At 39.1% G+C, this 19,856-nt stretch overlaps 1 protein-coding gene across 1 annotated transcript; it reads left to right on the top strand.

The window, feature by feature from the left end:
* The first annotated feature begins 182 nt into the window (after positions 1–182).
* On the top strand, positions 183–18,995 carry rab39bb (RAB39B, member RAS oncogene family b). The gene is made up of 4 exons (XM_042401612.1): positions 183–666; positions 3,687–4,013; positions 11,686–11,866; positions 13,536–18,995. Exons 2-4 carry the CDS (start codon positions 3,799–3,801, stop codon positions 13,779–13,781), a joined length of 642 nt encoding a protein of 213 aa, XP_042257546.1. The 5' UTR covers positions 183–666; positions 3,687–3,798; the 3' UTR covers positions 13,782–18,995.
* The last annotated feature ends 861 nt before the right edge of the window (positions 18,996–19,856 follow it).

Here is a 19,856-nt window from a genome sequence, read left to right as displayed (position 1 = left end):
CATACCCAGTATCCAGTTAGACTGATGTTTTTCTTCTGATATTTCTTTATCATGTCCATAAAAATGTTTGTTATTTAAGCTTTTATCACAGTGTTGCTTGTTTCCCCACAGTGTTGCGCCTGTGCACGGTCCTTTACGGTAGTGGTACTGATGCGGGATGAGTCAGGCTATATGATGCTGCTGCTACTGCTGCCATTTCATCAGCAGCGAAAACCTACAAACACACACCAAACACACAAATGATACGGCGGGATTCCCCTCTGACAGCGAGCATCCTGCCCTCTTAAACAGCGACGGTTCTCGGTGTCGAAACTGAGAAAAGCGGCTCGTTCGTGGTTTATTCGTGGCTTCGGGGTGAAAGCGCAAGATCCGTTTTTTCTCTCTTCTTTTTGCACCTGCTCTGTTTTTCTATATCTGCTCTCGGGCCTGACATTAACAAGGAAATCAGCCCTGACTCCAGGGCCTACACCAGCCTCTGTCACCGGGGCTGTGAGAGAAGCATCGACCCCCGGAGGTTTTGCCACTGCTTCGGTTATTTTGCTGCGTCCTGCGGATCCATCCAGACACACTCGTCGGTGCCATGGAGCCCACATCAGCCTGGTCCTGAACGGCGCAAACAAACAACTATTCTGACTGATATCAGGCTACACTTCACTCCTGCTCCAAGTAGGTTTTCTAAGCATTTCCCTCTCTGTATTCACGTTTTCTGCTTTGCTATTAATCAGCTGAAAGCCTGAAAGTGAACACACAGGCCTAGTTTCTGTCATGATGTGCTCTGTGTGGTCTAATAATAGCCTGTGATGAAAACAATCTGCTAAAAGACGTTTTTATGAGTAGGCCTACACACTCTGCGCTTATATCCTAATATGTAATAAACCCTATAATAGCTCATAAATGCGCTTTATAGTTCACATGTCACCTGTGAACACATAAATATATGAAAAAAATGAACATTGCACGTTTTGGAAAGTCTTCACAAGTATCACAACTGAAATCGCTTTTTAGGAATGTTGATTAATATTTGATGTCTAATAAATTAAACATATTTCACACCATATGTCCTAATAAACTGAAAATAGTGCAACCATAATGCACAAAACCACCACAGACTGCTTCTGTAAAAGTGATTTGTAAGAGGTCCCCCACGTGAGTATCTAGTGATTTATATTTCGGATCTGACACATATTTGAGGCACATCTGTAAATGTTGGATATGTGATATGCTGTGTTTCGTGGTGGACCTCCAAATTGCATCCGGTGTGAGCCCATAAGGCTGCTATTCACCGGGGATTCAGCCACTAATGTTTGCATACCGACCGAGCTACGCAACCCGACTCCACAGAGACACGGAGGGGGTGATGGGAGGCTGAGTCTGGCTCTCTGCCCGCCCGATGGCCTGGTCTGGGATAGCTGTGGTGTAGTAGTAGCCTACTAGAGAATAGAAAGTCCCTCTCTCATTTGTGTTTCTAAAAATAACCGACTTTAAAGCCCATTTCCCCTTTCTTTGCATCATCGTCTTAAATATGCCTTAAAGTTCACGCAGGGATTAAACCAGAAAGCAATATTTGAGTGTCATGTCATTTTGAATACTTTGTGGAAAGATTGTACTTGCAGAAAAAGCTGTGATAGTATAAAAGAAAAGTATATATTTTCAGTGTACACAATATGCAAATTAACTGTAACTTTACTGAAATACTAATATTCTTTTTGCTATGATGGTTGTTTCTTACAGTAGTTTATTCTTGGGGTCCCCAGGGACCCCAGTGGCAGTTCTGGTATGTTAAATATGCTGGTAGGATGAGAGTTTCAGGATATTTAAAGGTTATCTCAACACATGTGAAGGCGGTATAGTTATATGGTAACACATAGTTTGTTCTTTTTTCTTTTAACTCTCAACTTATTCTGTACTAAATCTAACTAACAACAGAAATTCACCTAAAAAATTGTCTCTTGTAGCAGGTATGTCATGAAAAGAAAATGCATATATTAGCAATAACATGTAATTGTTGAGGGGGCATAGTGTCACCATGAATTATGTTAATATTGACACCAAACCAAGTTGTTAGCAGTAATTATCTGTTTTGGCCTCTATGTTTATGACCACACCATCAGTCTATCTAGAACTATAAGTGAATGATAGTTATTAATACTATATTGCATTTAAATAGCAATATTGAACAAGAAAATGCTAGTGAAAAGGCTTTAAACTCAGGTGTAACGTTAGCTAGTTAGCTAGCCAGCTAGCCAGCACTGTTGTTCACAAACATGTATAGCTACGGTTTTACTGACACTATTTAGCTTTTGACGCTTTAATTTAGCTGCTAATAATAGCGAAGGACAAAAAGCTAACACTAGTGTTAATTACTTGTGGGTTGTAATTAAATCCAATGACGTTAAAGTCACTCTAATAGAGATTGTGAAGAAATTTACATATTCATTCAAGTGGGACTGTTTTATGGCGGGAGCTGAAATTGGTTATTAATACCTCACACGTTGATTGGTTAACGGTCCCTGCTAGCTGGAAGAAACCAAGTAGGCTAAACAGAGAGGGGGGTGACGGTGTGTAGCAGGCAGAGTTAAATACGAATAAAAAAACCCCAGAGAAGCTTTTGTCTATATGCTATGTTATTAGCTTACTGGAAAACAAATAGAAGTGAAAATAGAATTTAACAACTTCTAAAGCCATGTAATCTCAAATATTTGAGCGGACACGTGCCCCCTCTAATATTGAACTGAATGGGATCCACGTTTGTAAGCGTTCAGATGTGCTTAAGCCTCATATCCAAAAAAAAAAAAGGCTGTAGGGCTGTACGGCCAATAATCCAGAAAGCAGGCTTATTAAAAAATGGACGCCATGAAGTGAAGTGAAAAGCATGTAAGCTAAGCGGCTTTTCTCTTACATCTCGTGGTTTTTAATTGAATCACGCACAGAACACAATGAGGCACAGTGAGCCAGATATGCCACAGGAGGGGGGCGTGTGTGTGTGTGTGAGGGCAAATGGCCAATTAAAGGTTACATTTCAGTATTGAATCAAAGTATGTATTATGTTTAATAGTTTCTTTCTTTTGCAAATGCATTCAACAGCAGCAACAGAGTCCATGTAGGAGTAATAAGACACATCTAAGAAAGATAGAAGAGATTTATGGCAGATTTTTATAAAGAATACCACAAATATCCATAAGATGCAGTCATTATTAAGCACTATGGGCACAATAGCAGTCTTAATAGTGATGCCAGTGGAGATGAAACATAAAAGAATAATAAAATATAGGAGCACTACGCTATAAAGCTATTATTGAATGTCCTAGTCTATTACCAATCTCAATTGTAGGACTATCAGAGGGGGAATAATTCAATAAAAAAAGATCTCTGACACATCTCTGAATTAATAATGCATTTAATTTGTACTGCACTTCTCATTCGCAGTGAATCTCAAAGTGCTACAGCGTTAAAAACATATAACATAAAGAAAATAGGAAAAAAGATGATAGAAAATAGACTAGATTATTATCAACCATAGATAATGTCGCAAATTAGCAGGATAATATTATAGGAATAGCCTAATTACAAACATATAGGGTTATTCTAATGTCGTTGCTCTCTCTCTCTCTCTCTCTCTCTCTTTCCCTCCCCAAACACGCACGCATTCACGCACGTGCACCACTCCACCGCTCACACCTCCACAGACACACACACACACACACACACACACACACATACACACACACACACACACACATCCTACACACAAGGACCGACAGACCGCTACAGAGCGACACAGGCAGGCAAAGCCAAGTCATGGAGGCGATATGGCTCTATCAGTTCCGGCTGATCGTCATCGGGGACTCCACGGTGGGCAAGTCGTGTCTGATCCGGCGGTTCACCGAGGGTCGCTTTGCCCAGGTGTCGGACCCCACCGTCGGCGTGGACTTCTTCTCCCGGCTGGTGGAGATCGAGCCGGGAAAGCGGATCAAGCTGCAGATCTGGGACACCGCGGGTCAGGAGCGCTTCAGGTGAGAAACAGCTGGGTGTGGAGCTTTATGACGAGCATGTAAGTAGGTTTGGTTTGAACTTTGGTAGGGAAACAAAATAATTGTGTATGTGTACTTGCTCTCTATCACTCATATGCACACGTACACACACAAACACACACACAAACACACACACATAAAGAGCCTGACTCTGCAAAATGTAACTTTACTGAATATGCATTTGCTGACTTGCCTGAAACCAGACTTTATTTTATTGATAGAGTACTTAACTATAAATCTGAGACCAGAATTAATATTTAAAAACAACATATCATACACTGTCACAGTATAGGAGCAGTGGCCAGCCGCAGTGCAGCGCCGGGGACCAGTGCCAGTGGTAACCTTGGCACTGGTCCCTAACCTTAGAATTCATGTTTTTGATCATTTTATTATGAAAATCCTGTCAACAGCAGCCTGATCAGCACAGAGACGTAAAGACAGGTGAGCTGCAGCCTCTCAGGTGATGACGGAGTGATGCTCAAACCTCTCTTTAGATCATCTCAAAAGCTTGTATTTGTATAATTTTTCATTCAGCTCAACTCCTGAATTTATGGTTAGATCTTTCACTATGACGTAAGAGCTCACCTGAGAGGCTGTCTGTGCGTCTCTGTGATAAATGACAGTCACAAACAAACCAGTTGGCCAAGCTATGGCTAATGTAGCTTTTAGATAATGTTCATTAGAGTTAAAGCAGCTATATCGATTGAAATTGGTAAAAATATTGGTAATGACAATTCAGCGACACTTCAATATTGGTAGGGACATGTCTCTACCGTCCATACCCAAATCTACACCCATACATATAAGTGAATTTGCTATTGTAACACAGTCTTTTATCACCACTCCTACATTTTTACAGTGTTATGGGGAATACTGTGACTATACTGAGTCATTACAATGAGTTTTATCTGATCATAGGCCTATAAAATGTCATTAGTGACCACAGTTTGCCCCTGGTGCTTAATTATGAGGTAATTTATGGTGTCTTGTCATTTGCCATGGACTCATTAGTCTATAGCGTACTCTTATAATATTCCTACAATAATCTGTAATGACAGCATGAGAAGGACAGATTCTTTTAGTTATTCTTTATTTCTTATTCTGTCGATCATCATTTCGTTTATAAAGTGCCGGTATGTTCCTAGAGCAGGATGGTGCCTTTAAATGTCTTGTTTTGTCCAACAGTGCAAAGGAAGGACTTTAGTCTTTTGCACACTTGTACACTAACTACGAAAGAGAAAAAGGAAGAACATAAAACAACAAAACTGACTCCTGCACACTATCAACACTTATAGTAGATTTATTAAATAGCTATAAGTTTCAGTCAGGCAACCTTTATGAGGCATTTTTTGAAATTTTATTGTTTTATTTTATTTGTTTTTTGTTCAACCAACAGTCCAAAACCCAAATATATTGAATTTACAATGATATAAAGCTGAAAAAAGCAGTAAATCACCACATTGAAGTAGCTGGAACCAGTAGATGTTCTCAAAAAATTGACTTAAACATTACACCGATCATCAAAATAGTCGCATTAAATTCTCTTTATCGGCTTATCGTTTCAGCTTTTAGGGCGCTATAGCATTTTCAGATTGCTAATGGACATAAAGGACAGTAAAACAACTCAATAGTGTCTTTGTTGGAGCTTCACCATCTGCTCTTTGGAAACATCTGCTGTCTTCCTCGGTTAAGAGACAATGCTGCACAGTAGGAGGTAAAGCTTCGTATGTTCCTGCAGAAGTGGTTCTTTTGGAGGTAAAACTAGAAGAGGAACTGGGTAGTAAGTGTGAGCAGCACGACCAGTAAAAGAGAAATGCATACTTGCATACTGGAAATTTCAAAGAAGATACCTCACAGTACAGTTAAATACTGTTAGACTGACAAGTGATCGATGGGAAATGTCTCTGACGTGGAGGAAAACAAGGAAGTTGAAGTTTGACACTTTAATTCTGTTTTTTTTTTTTTTATGGGAACTGTAAAGGTCACACAGGGTTAAATGTTTCCAAATCTCTTGTGGATATTTGATTAGAAAATAAAGCAGCTGCTTTTACAGAACTGAGAGAAGAAGACCTGCAGCTGACCCCCTTTTCTCAGAAAATGAAAATGTTAATTTTTTTTACAGAGATCAATTAAGTATCACATCATCACAAGACAACAGCTGACACCATGGAATTTAATTTAATTTTACTTAACTTTCATATCAAGACTACCATATATTATAATATATCAAAATGTAGAAAATATACAGTATAAATTTCTGTCTTTAAAGACATAAATGAATGTTTAAAGACAGTATCTACATGAGAAATTTATCTATAAAATCTAAAACTATCAGAGAATTAATTTAGTTCACATCTCAACATCCAAATACCCCAAATTCAGGGTCTAAAGTGTATTTTGATGAGGAAACAGGTAATATTAGAGAACTTAACGACATAGCCTAGAGGTCTAAAAACTCGAATTACTTCCTGAAACTAATTTGTTTGCTTGGGCAGGAGAAGGAGCTGTTATTCAAATGAACGTTTGAGGTGAGACAACAGAGCATACGACCGGAGGGGATGTTTCTGACAAGTAAACAACTGGAAGTGCTCCTAATATTTTCATAATTTTTTGAGGAAAAAGGTCTGAAGAGGAATTGAACACGGTTAGATTTCACACTGTCAAAAAAAGTCATTTCAAATTATGTTAATTAACCACATTAAACCAACTTAAGCTGTGAGGTTATAACATTATGACTTAGATAAAATAACTTTTAGAAACAGGTAAGAAACGCTGTTGCTACAATAATAGACAGACAGGATTCAGTTAGTTCTTTACAAGATATATTACAGCATGTTTTCATTTAAAGTAACTCATCATGTATAATATGAGTCCTTTTGCATCATCCACTTATGTAACATTTTATTAATGAGTCCAGTTTCATGCATAAAAGGGTTTTCTGGCATAACTTCGTCTTCTTCCAATGTGCATGAAGCAGGAAAACAGTCTGAAGACGTCAAACAACTTCAGTGTAAAGAGCGACTTTATCGTGAGACCAGCGCATTTTGAGTTGTGTACTTTGTTAGTAATTGTAGGGGAATCTTGAAAGAAAAGCATAGTTTAAATCAAGTAAATTAACTATTCATTTATATTTGGAAACTTTGTCTATAGACAGATTTCACATTTTTTTACAAAATTAGCTGACCTGCGGTGCACTAGCTGTCAGACTTTTTTCTCGCCATTAATTGGAATGAATTCATATGAAGTGCACCAATTGAACACATCATTATTTCCCTTTTATAGTTAGTGCAAAATTACAGTTCTTCTCCAGGAATGGGTGTAAAATCAATTATTTTCATTTTACATGCAATGCATGACTGCGAGTGCACAAAATGTCCTTAGTTGTGTGATTTTTTTCTTCTTTTTCTTTCTTCTTCATGCTAACTAAGTGTAAAAGACACATTCTTATTCTAAAAAATAACAAAAAATATCAGAAAACAACAGAAAAGAGTTATAGATGTTGTTATATTTTGTCATTAGCCCACTTTTGAGCGTTTGTAGTTGTGATTCAACGCATTCAAACACTGCAGCAGCAGCGGCAGCCATAAAAAGAGGAGTCCATAAAATGTCACATGTACCCCTCAGTAAGACAATTACCAACTTAATGACTGAGTAGATGTAATCTGAAGGAACAGTAAAGAAAGGTAAATGTTCTACGTGAGAACCCTGCAGTCCGTAGATGAAGCTGTAACGAATTACGTCTCCTAGCTTAAAATGCATCTTCACACATGCCTGCACACACACACGGATACAGCTCAACTCCTCGTCTTGACAGAAGGGGGACTGGTCTCACCTGTCAGCATGATTAGCGTCTCCATGGCAACTGCGGCCCGTCCCTCGGAGACCGAAGGACGAACCTTTTTCAAACGCCGAGAGGCCATTTTGAGGACAAGTCTCTGAGTGTTTCTCACGATTAGATTCTTGATCCTGCACCGTACTGTAGGATATGAGTTTAAGAGTCACTTCATGTAGAGCAGAGAAGCCTTTAATCTTTGTTTCATTGCTTTTTTAAGACCTCTCTTAAATTAGATGTACACCATCTGAAGAAAAGTGGTTTCTGTGCTGGTATGTTACAGTTATATAGTCCACTGAAAGCCTTAATATTGATTAAAAAACTGAAGAATAAGGTCATTCTTCTTCCTTAAGTCGTATAACTAGCTCGTTATATTTTACATCTTCACATCTTTCATTTTTACTGCAGAAATATTGTTTTGTTATGTGTTTGTGTATTTCTTGATACAAGTGCACTAAACAGACTTACTGTGTCTTGTTTCAAGATCATTACATTCATTTCCAGTTATAGTTCCCAAAGGTGAGAAAACAGCACTGTGAGAGTAAAGTGGGATCACACCGTCTCGTTAACAGAAAAAAAAGGCTCTTGATGGCTGAATATAAGAGTATGTTAGAGCTGCAACCATCAGTCCATTAATTGATTAATCAATAGACAGAAAATTAATCTGCTATCAGCTATTTTGATAATCGAATAATCGTCATTTTTCAAGCAAAAATGCGAAACATTTGCTGGTTCAAAGCTCTCACATGTGGAGATGTGTTGATTGTGTTACTTACATTACTGTATATGTAATATTTTGGGGTTTCAGGACTGTTTTTTGGACAAAATAAGACATTTGACGACATCACCTTAGACTCCAGGACACTTTTCTGCTGTTTACTATGAAAATAATCGTTAGTTGCAGCGGTAGACTATACAGCCATATATGCAGGATTTGATATGAATACAATACAAGACTTGATTATACATAAAATAAAGAACAAAGATCCTTTTACTTGGTTTTTGAGCCACATCTCATAGTTTCATTTAAATGATTTTGTCACACATACTTTCCCCAAAGGTCAAGAATGATTGATTGAACGTTTTTGTAGCTGAGTGCTGAAGAGGATCGTTATGTTAAAGCCATTAAGAACAGGAGACACTGATTGATTTGGAGCTTTAAATATAAAGCACAAGGATTTAACTGAAATTAGTTGTAGGTTGTAGGTCACACTTGTGTTTCTATTCATCTTGAACGTCATACTGCTTTCTGTGGCAGAAAATGTCAGGATAAGTACGGTAATATTTTTCTTATCGTCAAGGAATTCCATGAAAAGACCAAAACCAACAATGAATTGATCCTATCAACAAGTAAAAATTGATACATCTCATTCCTACAGTATGTGCTGTAGAGCGCCATTGTTGAAACTATTAAAAACACATCAATGAGCCACACAGTTGCATTAGATGACATGTTTTTTTCCCCAAAAATCAACACGAATACTTAAGTTTATTTTGAGTCAGTTCCACATAAGCCGTCCTGCTGCTGGAAACACTCACTAGAGCACCAAATGTGTATTCATCGGCAGCTGAAAATAGTCCCCAACAAATGCAACATTTACTCCTGTTTGAGTAAAGTTTTTTTTGGAATTACTCTATACATTTGTGACCAATTTTTAGTGGACACAAATTGGGTTTAGGACTGAGTGGCGCAGACAGGCTCAGGAAGTCAGAAAGTATTTAGAGACGGACTAACACATTGTTGGTTTTGGTCTTTTCATGGGATCTGTTGACAGTAAGAGGAAATATAGAATAATGTCAGCTTTATCCGTTATGTTTAGACCCACATCCCAAATGGTGCACACAAGGATATTTATTTATTTATTTGTTATGAGGTGTTTTTGTTGTGTTTCTATTACTCTGCAATGTGGAACTGATTTAGTGGAACCAAGTTGTCAGATATAAAGCTACCAGAAAATTTCCATTTATGGGTCTTTATAAGGTTGCCATTTTGACTGAAGAAGCCATTTTGGGAAAGAATTTAAGATGTTTTTCTTACATATTTTGGGATTTTATGACACTGCAGTTGATTTTACACTTTGTGCAACATGCATCAGGATCTGTGTACAGCCTCTCCTCTGATTTTAATCCACCTCATCTTCCTCGTCTGTTTTCTTTTTCTCCTACTGACGACTCACATTTAGTCTTAGTCACTGCTGTTTCATCTGCGTGGTCCTTCTTTCCATAAATATATATATATGTGTGTGTGTGTGTGTGTGTGTCGAATCAAGTGAATCACTCGCCGGCTCTGAGTTTTTGCCACCTCCTTACTGTATTCTCTCCATCGACTAATCCTCCCCTCTTCCTCTTTCATGACGCGTCTCTCTTTCCGTCTCTTGCTCAAGTCTGTAATTTTCCTTCTCGTTATATTTATGTTGACATTCTCTCCGTGAGGATACTGTGGGAAGATAAGACGTGATCATAGAGAGAGAGGGGGTTGGTGTGTCTTGGTGTGTGCACGCGGGGTGCCACATCTTGTCAAAATCTAGCGGCATTTCTCCTCTCAAGTCGGGCTGCAGTGGTTAGTTATGTAAAATCAAACAACATGATTGGAGTTTCCACTGGAATTCAGCATTTTTAAAGGTTGATATTGATATTATTTTATCAGAGTTACTTGTTTGTGTGGTAATTAATGGGAAAAAATTGGTATATCGGCAATAATGATATATTATCCCATCTCATTTTCAGTTTAAATGACTCATGATGCTTGGAAGAGACACCAAAAAATGCATTAAAAATCTAATGAATTTTAAGTTCCCCTCCAGTCAAAAGTTTTGCTCTTCGTTGGCTGTTTGAGCATCAATGTGCAGAATGATGTACGTGCAGAGTTTTCACCCTCAGCTACTGAGAGAGGAAAGTTGCTCCGTGCTCACCGAAAATCGTGAGATTAAATCGTGTACTAACGAGCATGTGACATCACAACTAATTTGGAAGCCAGTTGAGCTCCAGTATGTAACTTACACAAGTGTGATGTGGAAACTTGAAGCCTCCACTGCACAAACACTGAGAATAGACTTTACAGCGAAGGAGACGTCTTGTCTCCGGCAGGTACATTGTAGAAATAAGTTATATTTTCATATTCATAGATTCTGGATTTTTAATGATGTAGAAGGAGTAGGTGTCATTTTGACAATTTCTAACCAGGTAATTGACCTTTCTTACTGAAAAACCACATCAGACACAAATTATTATTCCAAGCCGACTATTTTCAAATTCAAATAATAGACTGACTAGTAATCACAAAAATGAGCAATTTCTATATAATCTTTTCTTGGTATATCAAGTTACTTTTCCCTCTAAGGACCATTAAAAATAACACCTTTCTTTGCTCTTTCCTCTGTTAAAGAATACAGTAAAGGGATCGTTCATTAGTATGTGAAATCAAACAGTTTTGTTATCTAAATTGTCAAACAAAATTGTTCAGAATCGCTGGCAAAATGATCACAGCTATCTCCCTCCATCTGATTTGTTATCCGACTTCTCAGCTCCTCCACCTGACACCTCTCTCACTTCTCATCTTTCCTTCTCTCACACCTTGTCATCCATTTTTCCTCCTGACTTTATCTCTTTTTTTGTTTGCATCTTCACTAAATGTCTCTTTATCTTGAATGCAGATAACAGTCCTTTGTTTCTTGGTATAATCAACCAACATTCCCTTTCACTCTAATTTGCGTCTCTTCCTGTCGCTCTCTGCATCACGTTTACTGAGACAAACTTGGCAAATGAATTGTCTCTGGCTCTGATTTTTTTTTAATCTTTTCCTCCATTTTCTGGCCTCTGCAGGTCCATCACCAGGGCTTACTACCGTAACTCGGTGGGCGGTCTCCTCCTGTTCGACATCACCAATCGCCGCTCTTTCCAGAACGTTCACGATTGGCTGGAGGAGGCTCGCAGTCACGTCCAGCCCCACAGCATCGTCTTCCTATTGGTGGGCCACAAGTGTGACCTTGAGGCACAGCGCCAGGTATGTACAGTGTAAAAGTGAACGGAAATGTGAACACAACAGTTTCTCATGAGGCTGTAGTGTGTTAAAATGTGTTGCTGGGGATAGTGACTCTTTTAAATGTTACGTAATATACAATTTATCAAAGTGTGCAGCATTAAAAATAACCTTTTGTTCACATTTAGTGCATTTATTTTTAGTACATTTATTTCAGTGATAAATTCTCTTGGGGCAGCTGGCAGACAGAAAGTAAAAATATCACCATTGAAATTTAGACATTACAGGATGACACTGCACAACAGTGTGTCTACACTTGTACAGTAAAATCTTGTGCGAGCAGGATAAAAATCAAATAAACCAGGAAATTATGTAAGCTTTCCCGTCTTAGCCACTTCATTGTGATCTTGATCTGTCTTCTCTAATCAGTTAATGTAAAAGGCTAATTTACTTGCCACTTAGCTGGCTACATCTCAAAAGTGTTAGTGATGCTACTCAGTGCATGTGGTATGATGTTTCTGTTCAGTCTGATGCAGTTCAGTAATGTTGTCAAATGATTTTAAGCAGTTTCTGAGTGTGCAGTCTGTCTTATATCAGCAAAAAATCAAAGACTTTGAAGCAACATAGTCACACACACTCAGTCGACGCATTAATGCCCTTGCCTGACCAAAACAGTTGCTGTCTTATTTCTTTTTTCTTGTCATAGGTTTCTGTGCAGTAGTGGATTTGTTTTATAGCAGGTTATTCACAGCTCACGGTCACCTGCTTACTCCATTTTGTCTCCATGTTCAATCTTTTGATTAGCTGCCAAATTTAGGGGACCATATTATAAATCTCCCAGCCAGTGGCAAGGGTAGTCTTGTGTACAGTACATGCACAAAGCTTCAGTGCTGGATACAAACAACAAAACAACAAAAATACAACTGAAAGGTACCTGCACACTAGAATGAGAACTCTGTTTAATTGGCAATGTTTCGGCGCCAACGCAAAACAACTCCATCTGATTCCATTTTGGAGAGATGGGGAAGAACTAGCCGTCTGCAAATTACAATTAAATGTGCCAACAGGTGTCAACAACATGAATTTTCTTTTCTTTTGTCCTAAGTTCTGGTCTAAACTCAAAACCTTGAGCTGCAGACTTAATTAAACTGAACAACAGCTGTTCTTTTGGCTTTGTCACTTAGCTACATAGCCATCAGGCAAAGCTAACATCATCTAAACACAGTCAGATGTACCAGTAGCTAAGTTATTACCTCATTGTTGATAATAGCACAAAGGTCCACCATGTGTTTTAGATTCTTTTGAGACTTCTAATAACCCTTTTCAACCACAGGAACATTTCCAGGAATTTTTATTTTACCCGCATTACAACTGATTTCTTACTTAGTGGTAGTACTTCTTTTGGCCCAGGAACTATTGGATGGACTTTGTGTAAATCCGTTAAGCTAATTTTCCTGATCTTCATGGTTCTTCAAACACTATCTAGAGTGCACAAAAGGGATTTTTATTTCCTTATTCAGATCCCATGTTTAGTTCCTGGGGTTTCTTAGTTCCTCATGCGATTTGGTCAACAAGGGGCTTAAGTTGACCTCTGCTGATCTCTGCTGTCGTCCTAAGAGTGTACATCTACCAGCCATTGACTTGCCAAATTCCCACATGTGAAAGTCTCTTCTAATCTCATTTCATCTTGTAGGTGACCCGCCAGGAGGCAGAGAAGCTGGCAGGGGCGTACGGGATGCGCTACGTCGAGACGTCGGCCCGTGACGCCATCAACGTTGAGCATGCCTTCACCGAGCTGACCAGGGACATCTTCGCCTTGGTGCGGTCTGGTGACATCACAATCCAGGAGGGCTGGGAGGGTGTGAAGAGTGGGTTCGTCCCCAACGTGGTTCACTCCTCGGAGGAAGTGACCAAGAGTGACCGCCGCTGTCTCTGTTGATCTGGGAAGAGCTGGAACGATGGGACTGGTGGAGACAAGGGGAGGGAACCAGGGAGGATTCAGAGGGGAGTGGCTGACGGACTGAGGTGTCAGCCCTCTGACTGAAACTGTTGGTAACCCTCAATTGTTCTTTCTTCAGACTGGATACGGAGGAGGATATTTGAGGAATTTCAGTGAATAGGCTGGCTGAAGGCGATGAAGAACACCTTAAACGTGGGTGGACAGCTGGAGGCTTGTGCCCATTTCTGTTCATATACGTTAAATTTCCTGGAGAGGAAGGATCACAAATGCTCAATTACTTGCGAGGGTTCCCATAATTCAGTTCCTTTAGTTTTGTTTTGGGCTTCTTGCCTGAAAATCCCTCCTTGAAAGTCTTAGAAAGGCCGTAGAAAGAGGATCAACTTAGGTTCTTCACAAAATACGCTCTTGACTTGTTTAACCTTTCTTTCTGCACTCATCTCTTCCTTCACCTCTCCTTCCGCTACTTCTTAATCTTATCCTCTAAGTTGGTGTCCAACATTCTCTCAGCACATATCATTCAAAACATTTTAGTCAGCACCCTTAGATTCAACTTCCCTCATCGACAAGAGTTGCGTTTCTCTTGTGCTGGCATTTTGCTCCACATTCCACTATCAGAGCTCAATGGAGGAGTCCTGGAGGTCCCAAATTTAATAAGGGAAGACAGATTTCATTCCTGGAGCTATGATTTTGTTGGGAACTGTCTCTTTGGAACAATTTGGGCCTCCAGTGAGCTTAATGACATTGACTACATGGTTGTATCCACCATCATTCTGCTAAATAACGCACTATAACGAAACACCATCACCCATCCAGTTCCCAATGGACTCCTTAAGCAGGAAGAGACAACTTGTACAGCTTAACTGACCAAGGTGGACGAGCTTAACAACTCTTACCTGCCTTAAACTGGGAACTTTTTTTGGTGGACTAATAGGAATGTTGGAGCCAGAAAGCACCTTAATAGCCAATGTCCACCATAACATAACAGGAGCCTCATTTGGGACATTTGAAAGGTGATAATCAGCAAACTGGAGATAATTTATTTCTTGAAGGCAAAGCAAAGCAAACAGGGGAGGACCAAACCACGCAGAGGGAATCTGAAGGAACGGACTCCACAAAAGAAGCAGACACATTACCTACAATGCACGCATACGGACTGAAGTGTACCATGATTTAATCAAGTAAAGAAGGTCCAATTGGCAGATATTAAATTAATCCAACAAAGATACAGGCACAGAGGTTTACATGTCATTTTTTAATGTGTGAGTGCACGCATGTTTAATATCCCATCAAACGTTTGTTTTCAGTTTATTATGCTCCAAGGCAACAGGTTGATGCAAGTGCCAGAGTTACTTGGGGAAGTTACTTCATGTGTCTTGGGTAAATCGGATAGCTACGCCTCAAAAAAACTCAACTGTAACTGCAAACAAGATGCATTAGAGACAGATTGAAATTCAAAAGGCCTGTTTGACCATAGACATTTTGACTTACCATATCATGTAGTAGGAAAAACACAGTACAAATGCATTTATTTAATTATTTACACCTGTGCTTTTCCTGCTGTAAGATGTCAAAATATCTTCTGTGGAAAAAAAGGCCTATTGCTCAAATAACTTGATGGTTTTAGACACAGTCTAGCCAGATATTGAAAAGATCCTCCCACGTGTAACACTGTCAAATAAGCTCTGAAGCTCTGTGGCTCTGGTGTGTGGTGATTTCACCATCACCAGTGAAAGTCAAAACACCTGATATGACATCACCGTTTGGATTGTGGCCATAAGAGGAACATGCTCAAAGGTTTAAACCACAATTTTCTGCCCTATGTGGTTCAGTGTGAATTTACCTTTTAAACTTTTACCGCTACCGGTTACTGACGTTCCTGTAAATGCCAGGTTAAGATCAGAGTGTAACTCATGCACAGTCTACATTGGCATTATAGGCTATGCACACATGCAGCAGGACAGGGCAAAACATTAAACATGTCATATGAAGGTGATCAAGAAAAGTAGAATCCCATCCAAACCTTTGAAATAAACTGCTGGACCAAATATATGAATGTTTGTTTTTGGCTGTCTTTGCCAAAATTAAATAAATTATTGTCATTTAAACACTGACAAGGGACAGACAGAGACTTTTAGCATTGTTACTTAATGACACTCACACTGTAAATCTAGAAATCTTTTTGCAGGATCTTCATATTTAAGCTTCTTTTATCATAATCCCAAGTAACTTACTTTATCCAATACTTTCCCTTCTGCGGTTAATCATTAAACTCCTCTGTAGGTCAGTGTGGATACTGTAAGTGCATCATTTTCTCACACTGTTTGCCTTCTTTCATATGTTTCCAAAGAGTTCTGCTTGTGTCATTTTATTTTAACATGAATGTATAAGCAAGGAGGAAAATAAGGTGATTTTACACTGAGTTGTCAAATAAGAAACGTGTGAATGAGAAACATTTCCAGTAGATGTAACACTACCTTATGAATGCTTTAAAAAAAATGTTGTGAGACTTGGGTGGAGATTATTCAAATGATAGTCCATCATTCCCTCGGCTGTACAGGTCACATTATTCCTTACTGAAGTGAGTGAAATGCTGATGCCAGACAAAAGGTCGACCTTCAAAAAAAACCCTCCCTGGAATAAAAAAAGAAGCTGACGTTCTCCCGGATGCTCTTGTGTTTTTGAAATTTGACAAGGAGGTTTTGCAAGGGCATGATCAGGGTATGTTAAATTCCACAACAGCTTTAAAAAAAAAAACAGTCTGTTTACCTCTCTCTGCCTCTGCTGTATCATCACCAGTGCTTTCTACTCCAACACTTTTAAACGTTCCCAAGTGGACATCACGGAGGAGACAGTTCAGAAGTGTTAAAGTCTGCGTGGGTGGGTGTGGATGTAGTCTCCAGTGTGTGTATGGCTCCTCCTTATGGGCTGGCAAGATTTTCTCACCAGATGTCAGCCAGCTGGTAGATCGTCTCTGCTGTACCGGACTCAGTTGGATATCTCAAAGATCTGTATTAGCTCACTTTCAGTCTGAAATATTGTCGCCAGTCTCTCAAAGGTAATGTTTGGAATTTACTTTTTGCATCATGTGCTCCATTAACTTTCTGTTCCTTCTGAATAATTTCTTTGCATACTTTTGGTTTGATATTTGTGTCTCCATACTTTTGCATCCCTTTGACTCATGTTTCTTTCGCACAACCCAGTGCTACTTAATTTAATTTGGTGTAAAGTATCATGTCATAATGCAATAAGTGATGCAAAGGAACAAAAAATATTGCAAGAGAATGAAAAAGCATTGAGGGAACACCAAAAAAAGTGTTTTGAATGAATGCTAAAGTGTTTCAGAAAAACAAAATCTCATCTAGTGGTTCTCTACGGGGAAAAGAAGCTTAATTGAGACATGTTTCTACATCTGCAGTTTTCGTCCATCAGCGCTTGGTTATTTGATTTCTGGACCAAATCTGGGCCAAGAAAGCAGAAAGCTTGATTTGTTTTGCAAGTAATATTTCCCACTTTCAACACTGTTTGAGCAGGGAGATTAAACCATCATGAAGCCTGTCACATCTCGAAGGTTTTTAAACGGTCGCCAAAGTTGGGATGAGCTTCAAAATGTTGACGGTTTATTGTTGGTTCAGTGTTAAAAAGAGGGTGTCTTCTAATCAGATTTATATATTGATTCCCAGCAGATCAACACATCTTATTGCTGTAATATTGACTGAATACACATCCTTTTTAAGAGTAAAAGAGTCTAATCCTGATGTGACCACGACTGGCTCACTATGTCAGCTGATTCCAGTAAAACACAATTCAATCAGTGTGTGAAATAAGCAGCCAGCAATTAAACACTAAAGACATCTTACATCTGAGAAGCCTCTTCTTTCCTAGAAGCCCAATCAGCTTGTAACGTGCTGGAAGTGGCTGTTAATGTTTTAGCCTCCACTTGACACTGCAGTCTGTGAGTAAAGCTACTTCCCCTCCAGAGCAGAATCTTTAGTAAGTCACATGACATTGCTGAACTTGAAAGAGGCATTTTTTGGCTGAGCCCTGCAGTCCACTCTGTAAAGGTTCTCCCTTTGTTTCAGTTTCAGTCTGAAGCTTGGCTTGATGAAAACAACGATATGAAAATTCAGAGATGCCGACAAAGTCACCTCAAGACTCGAGGGGGGATTAAGGAAGGGCACTTCGAAGGCAGCCACTCGTATGATGGAAAGCATTTTCATGTTTGACAACAAAGCAATCTGCTTTTTGGCTCGTTACCAGAGAAACGTACAGGGCGATTTACGGGCTCTTGGCGGCGGTCTCTGCCAGTATCCTTGGCAGCATTTGGTTTCACTAAGGCTGCTTTCGCACACAGAATACATAACACTGCTGGACCCACTTCAACTCTCAGTAAAGAGGTAGCTAAAATGCAACTAAACCCTCAGAGGAACTAAAATTTATGTTCTGATGTCACTTTTTTTTTACACCTTTGTGAAAAGGAAATGTTGGACATCACTTTCTTGCCAAGAATTAGATGAAATGATCAACACCAGTCTCATTTCTGTACAGTAAATATGAGAAAGCAGCTGATTAGCTTAGCTTAGCATAAAGACAGGAGGAAATAACTAGCCTGCTATTATCATAACTTATAGTTTTTACACTTTGTTTTTGTACAAATTAAACAAACAAGATATAATGTTTTAATATATGAGCTGTAGAGATTCTGGCGGGCGGTTTTTGTTACCTTTGGACAGAGCCAAGCTAGAAGTTCGCCAATGTTTCCAGTCTTTATGCTAAGCTAAGTTAACCAGCTAATGGCTAAGCTAACTGTATACATACGAGTCTGGTATCAATCTTCTCTCAGCAAGACAGCAAATAAACACAAAATGTCAAACTATTCCCTTAAGCTTTATCATCCCTTTGCGACTTTTGCCAATAATGTCCCTGTTTTTTAAGAAAATATGTCCTCAGTGGAGCCTCATTAGTCTGAATATTTCAAACTGCACAGGAGACTTTCCAAACTATCCTTTTCTTTGACTTTGCACATTATTTATATGGGTCTGACAAAACTGCAGTGGGAGATAAACACCATCTACCAGTGGACTGTTGCTACCAGTAGATGTTTTTTTTTTCTACTCTGCCAGTCTGACAAGTAACATGTCTAGAGCTGCAACTAATGTCATTGATTAATCAGTTGGTCCAAAAAAATCATCAGAAAACAGTAAAACAATTTCCTAGGTCCCAAAGTGATGTCATCATGCCTCGTTTTGTCCAACCAACTGTCCAAAATCCAAAAATATTCAATTGACTGTAATGTAACACAAGGAAAAGCAGCAAATTCTCACTTTTGAGAAGCTGGAACAATCAAATGTTTTGCATTTCTACTTGAAAAGGTACCTCCTGCATGATTAATCAATGATCAAAATAGTTGCGGATTAACTTTCAACTAATCGTTGCAGCTCTAAACATGTCATTAATGCGTCAGCCTCGCATTCAAACGCATGTATCTGACGGGAGACGACAATTACTCCCTGCCCTCAAACTCAACCCATCTTCTCACAGGAGCCGCGGTACGATAAAAATGATCTTTCACTTTTTGTTTTCAACCCTCTGAGCTGTACAGACAATACTGTATATCGCTGTCCCCTAAATCCTGCTGGGTAAAAGCGGACAGTGTCTCTTCCTCTGCTCTAGTTATCTATCAACAAACTGAAATGTACTAAAAATAAAATGTGACTGGGAAAATAAACATGTTCTCGTTGCTATTTTTTTTACATAACGTTGCCCCCCCCCCCCAGGCTTTTTATGTTGTGAACTACTAGAGAGGCAGGATGTTGGAAAAACTAAGAATATTATTAAATTTATTCATAACCTGCCAGTTTTGGGGATATTTGAAGTAGTTCAAAACTATGAAAAGCAGGAAACAGACTCTCAGGGGACCCAAAGTCCCAGTTTTACTGGTTTACTGCAAGTTTATGAGGGAATTTGCACCACTAAAATATGTCAACTAAAAGTGAGTCATGCATTATTCCCTAATTTTGAGAGGCACTGTGTTATAGTTTTAACACCTTTTTAGTT

The sequence above is a fragment of the Thunnus maccoyii genome, chromosome 22, assembly GCF_910596095.1.
Source record: "Thunnus maccoyii chromosome 22, fThuMac1.1, whole genome shotgun sequence".
NCBI classification, from domain to species: domain Eukaryota; kingdom Metazoa; phylum Chordata; class Actinopteri; order Scombriformes; family Scombridae; genus Thunnus; species Thunnus maccoyii.
The sequence above is the reverse complement of the archived record's forward strand: the minus strand, read 5'-3'. Positions and strand labels throughout refer to the sequence as shown.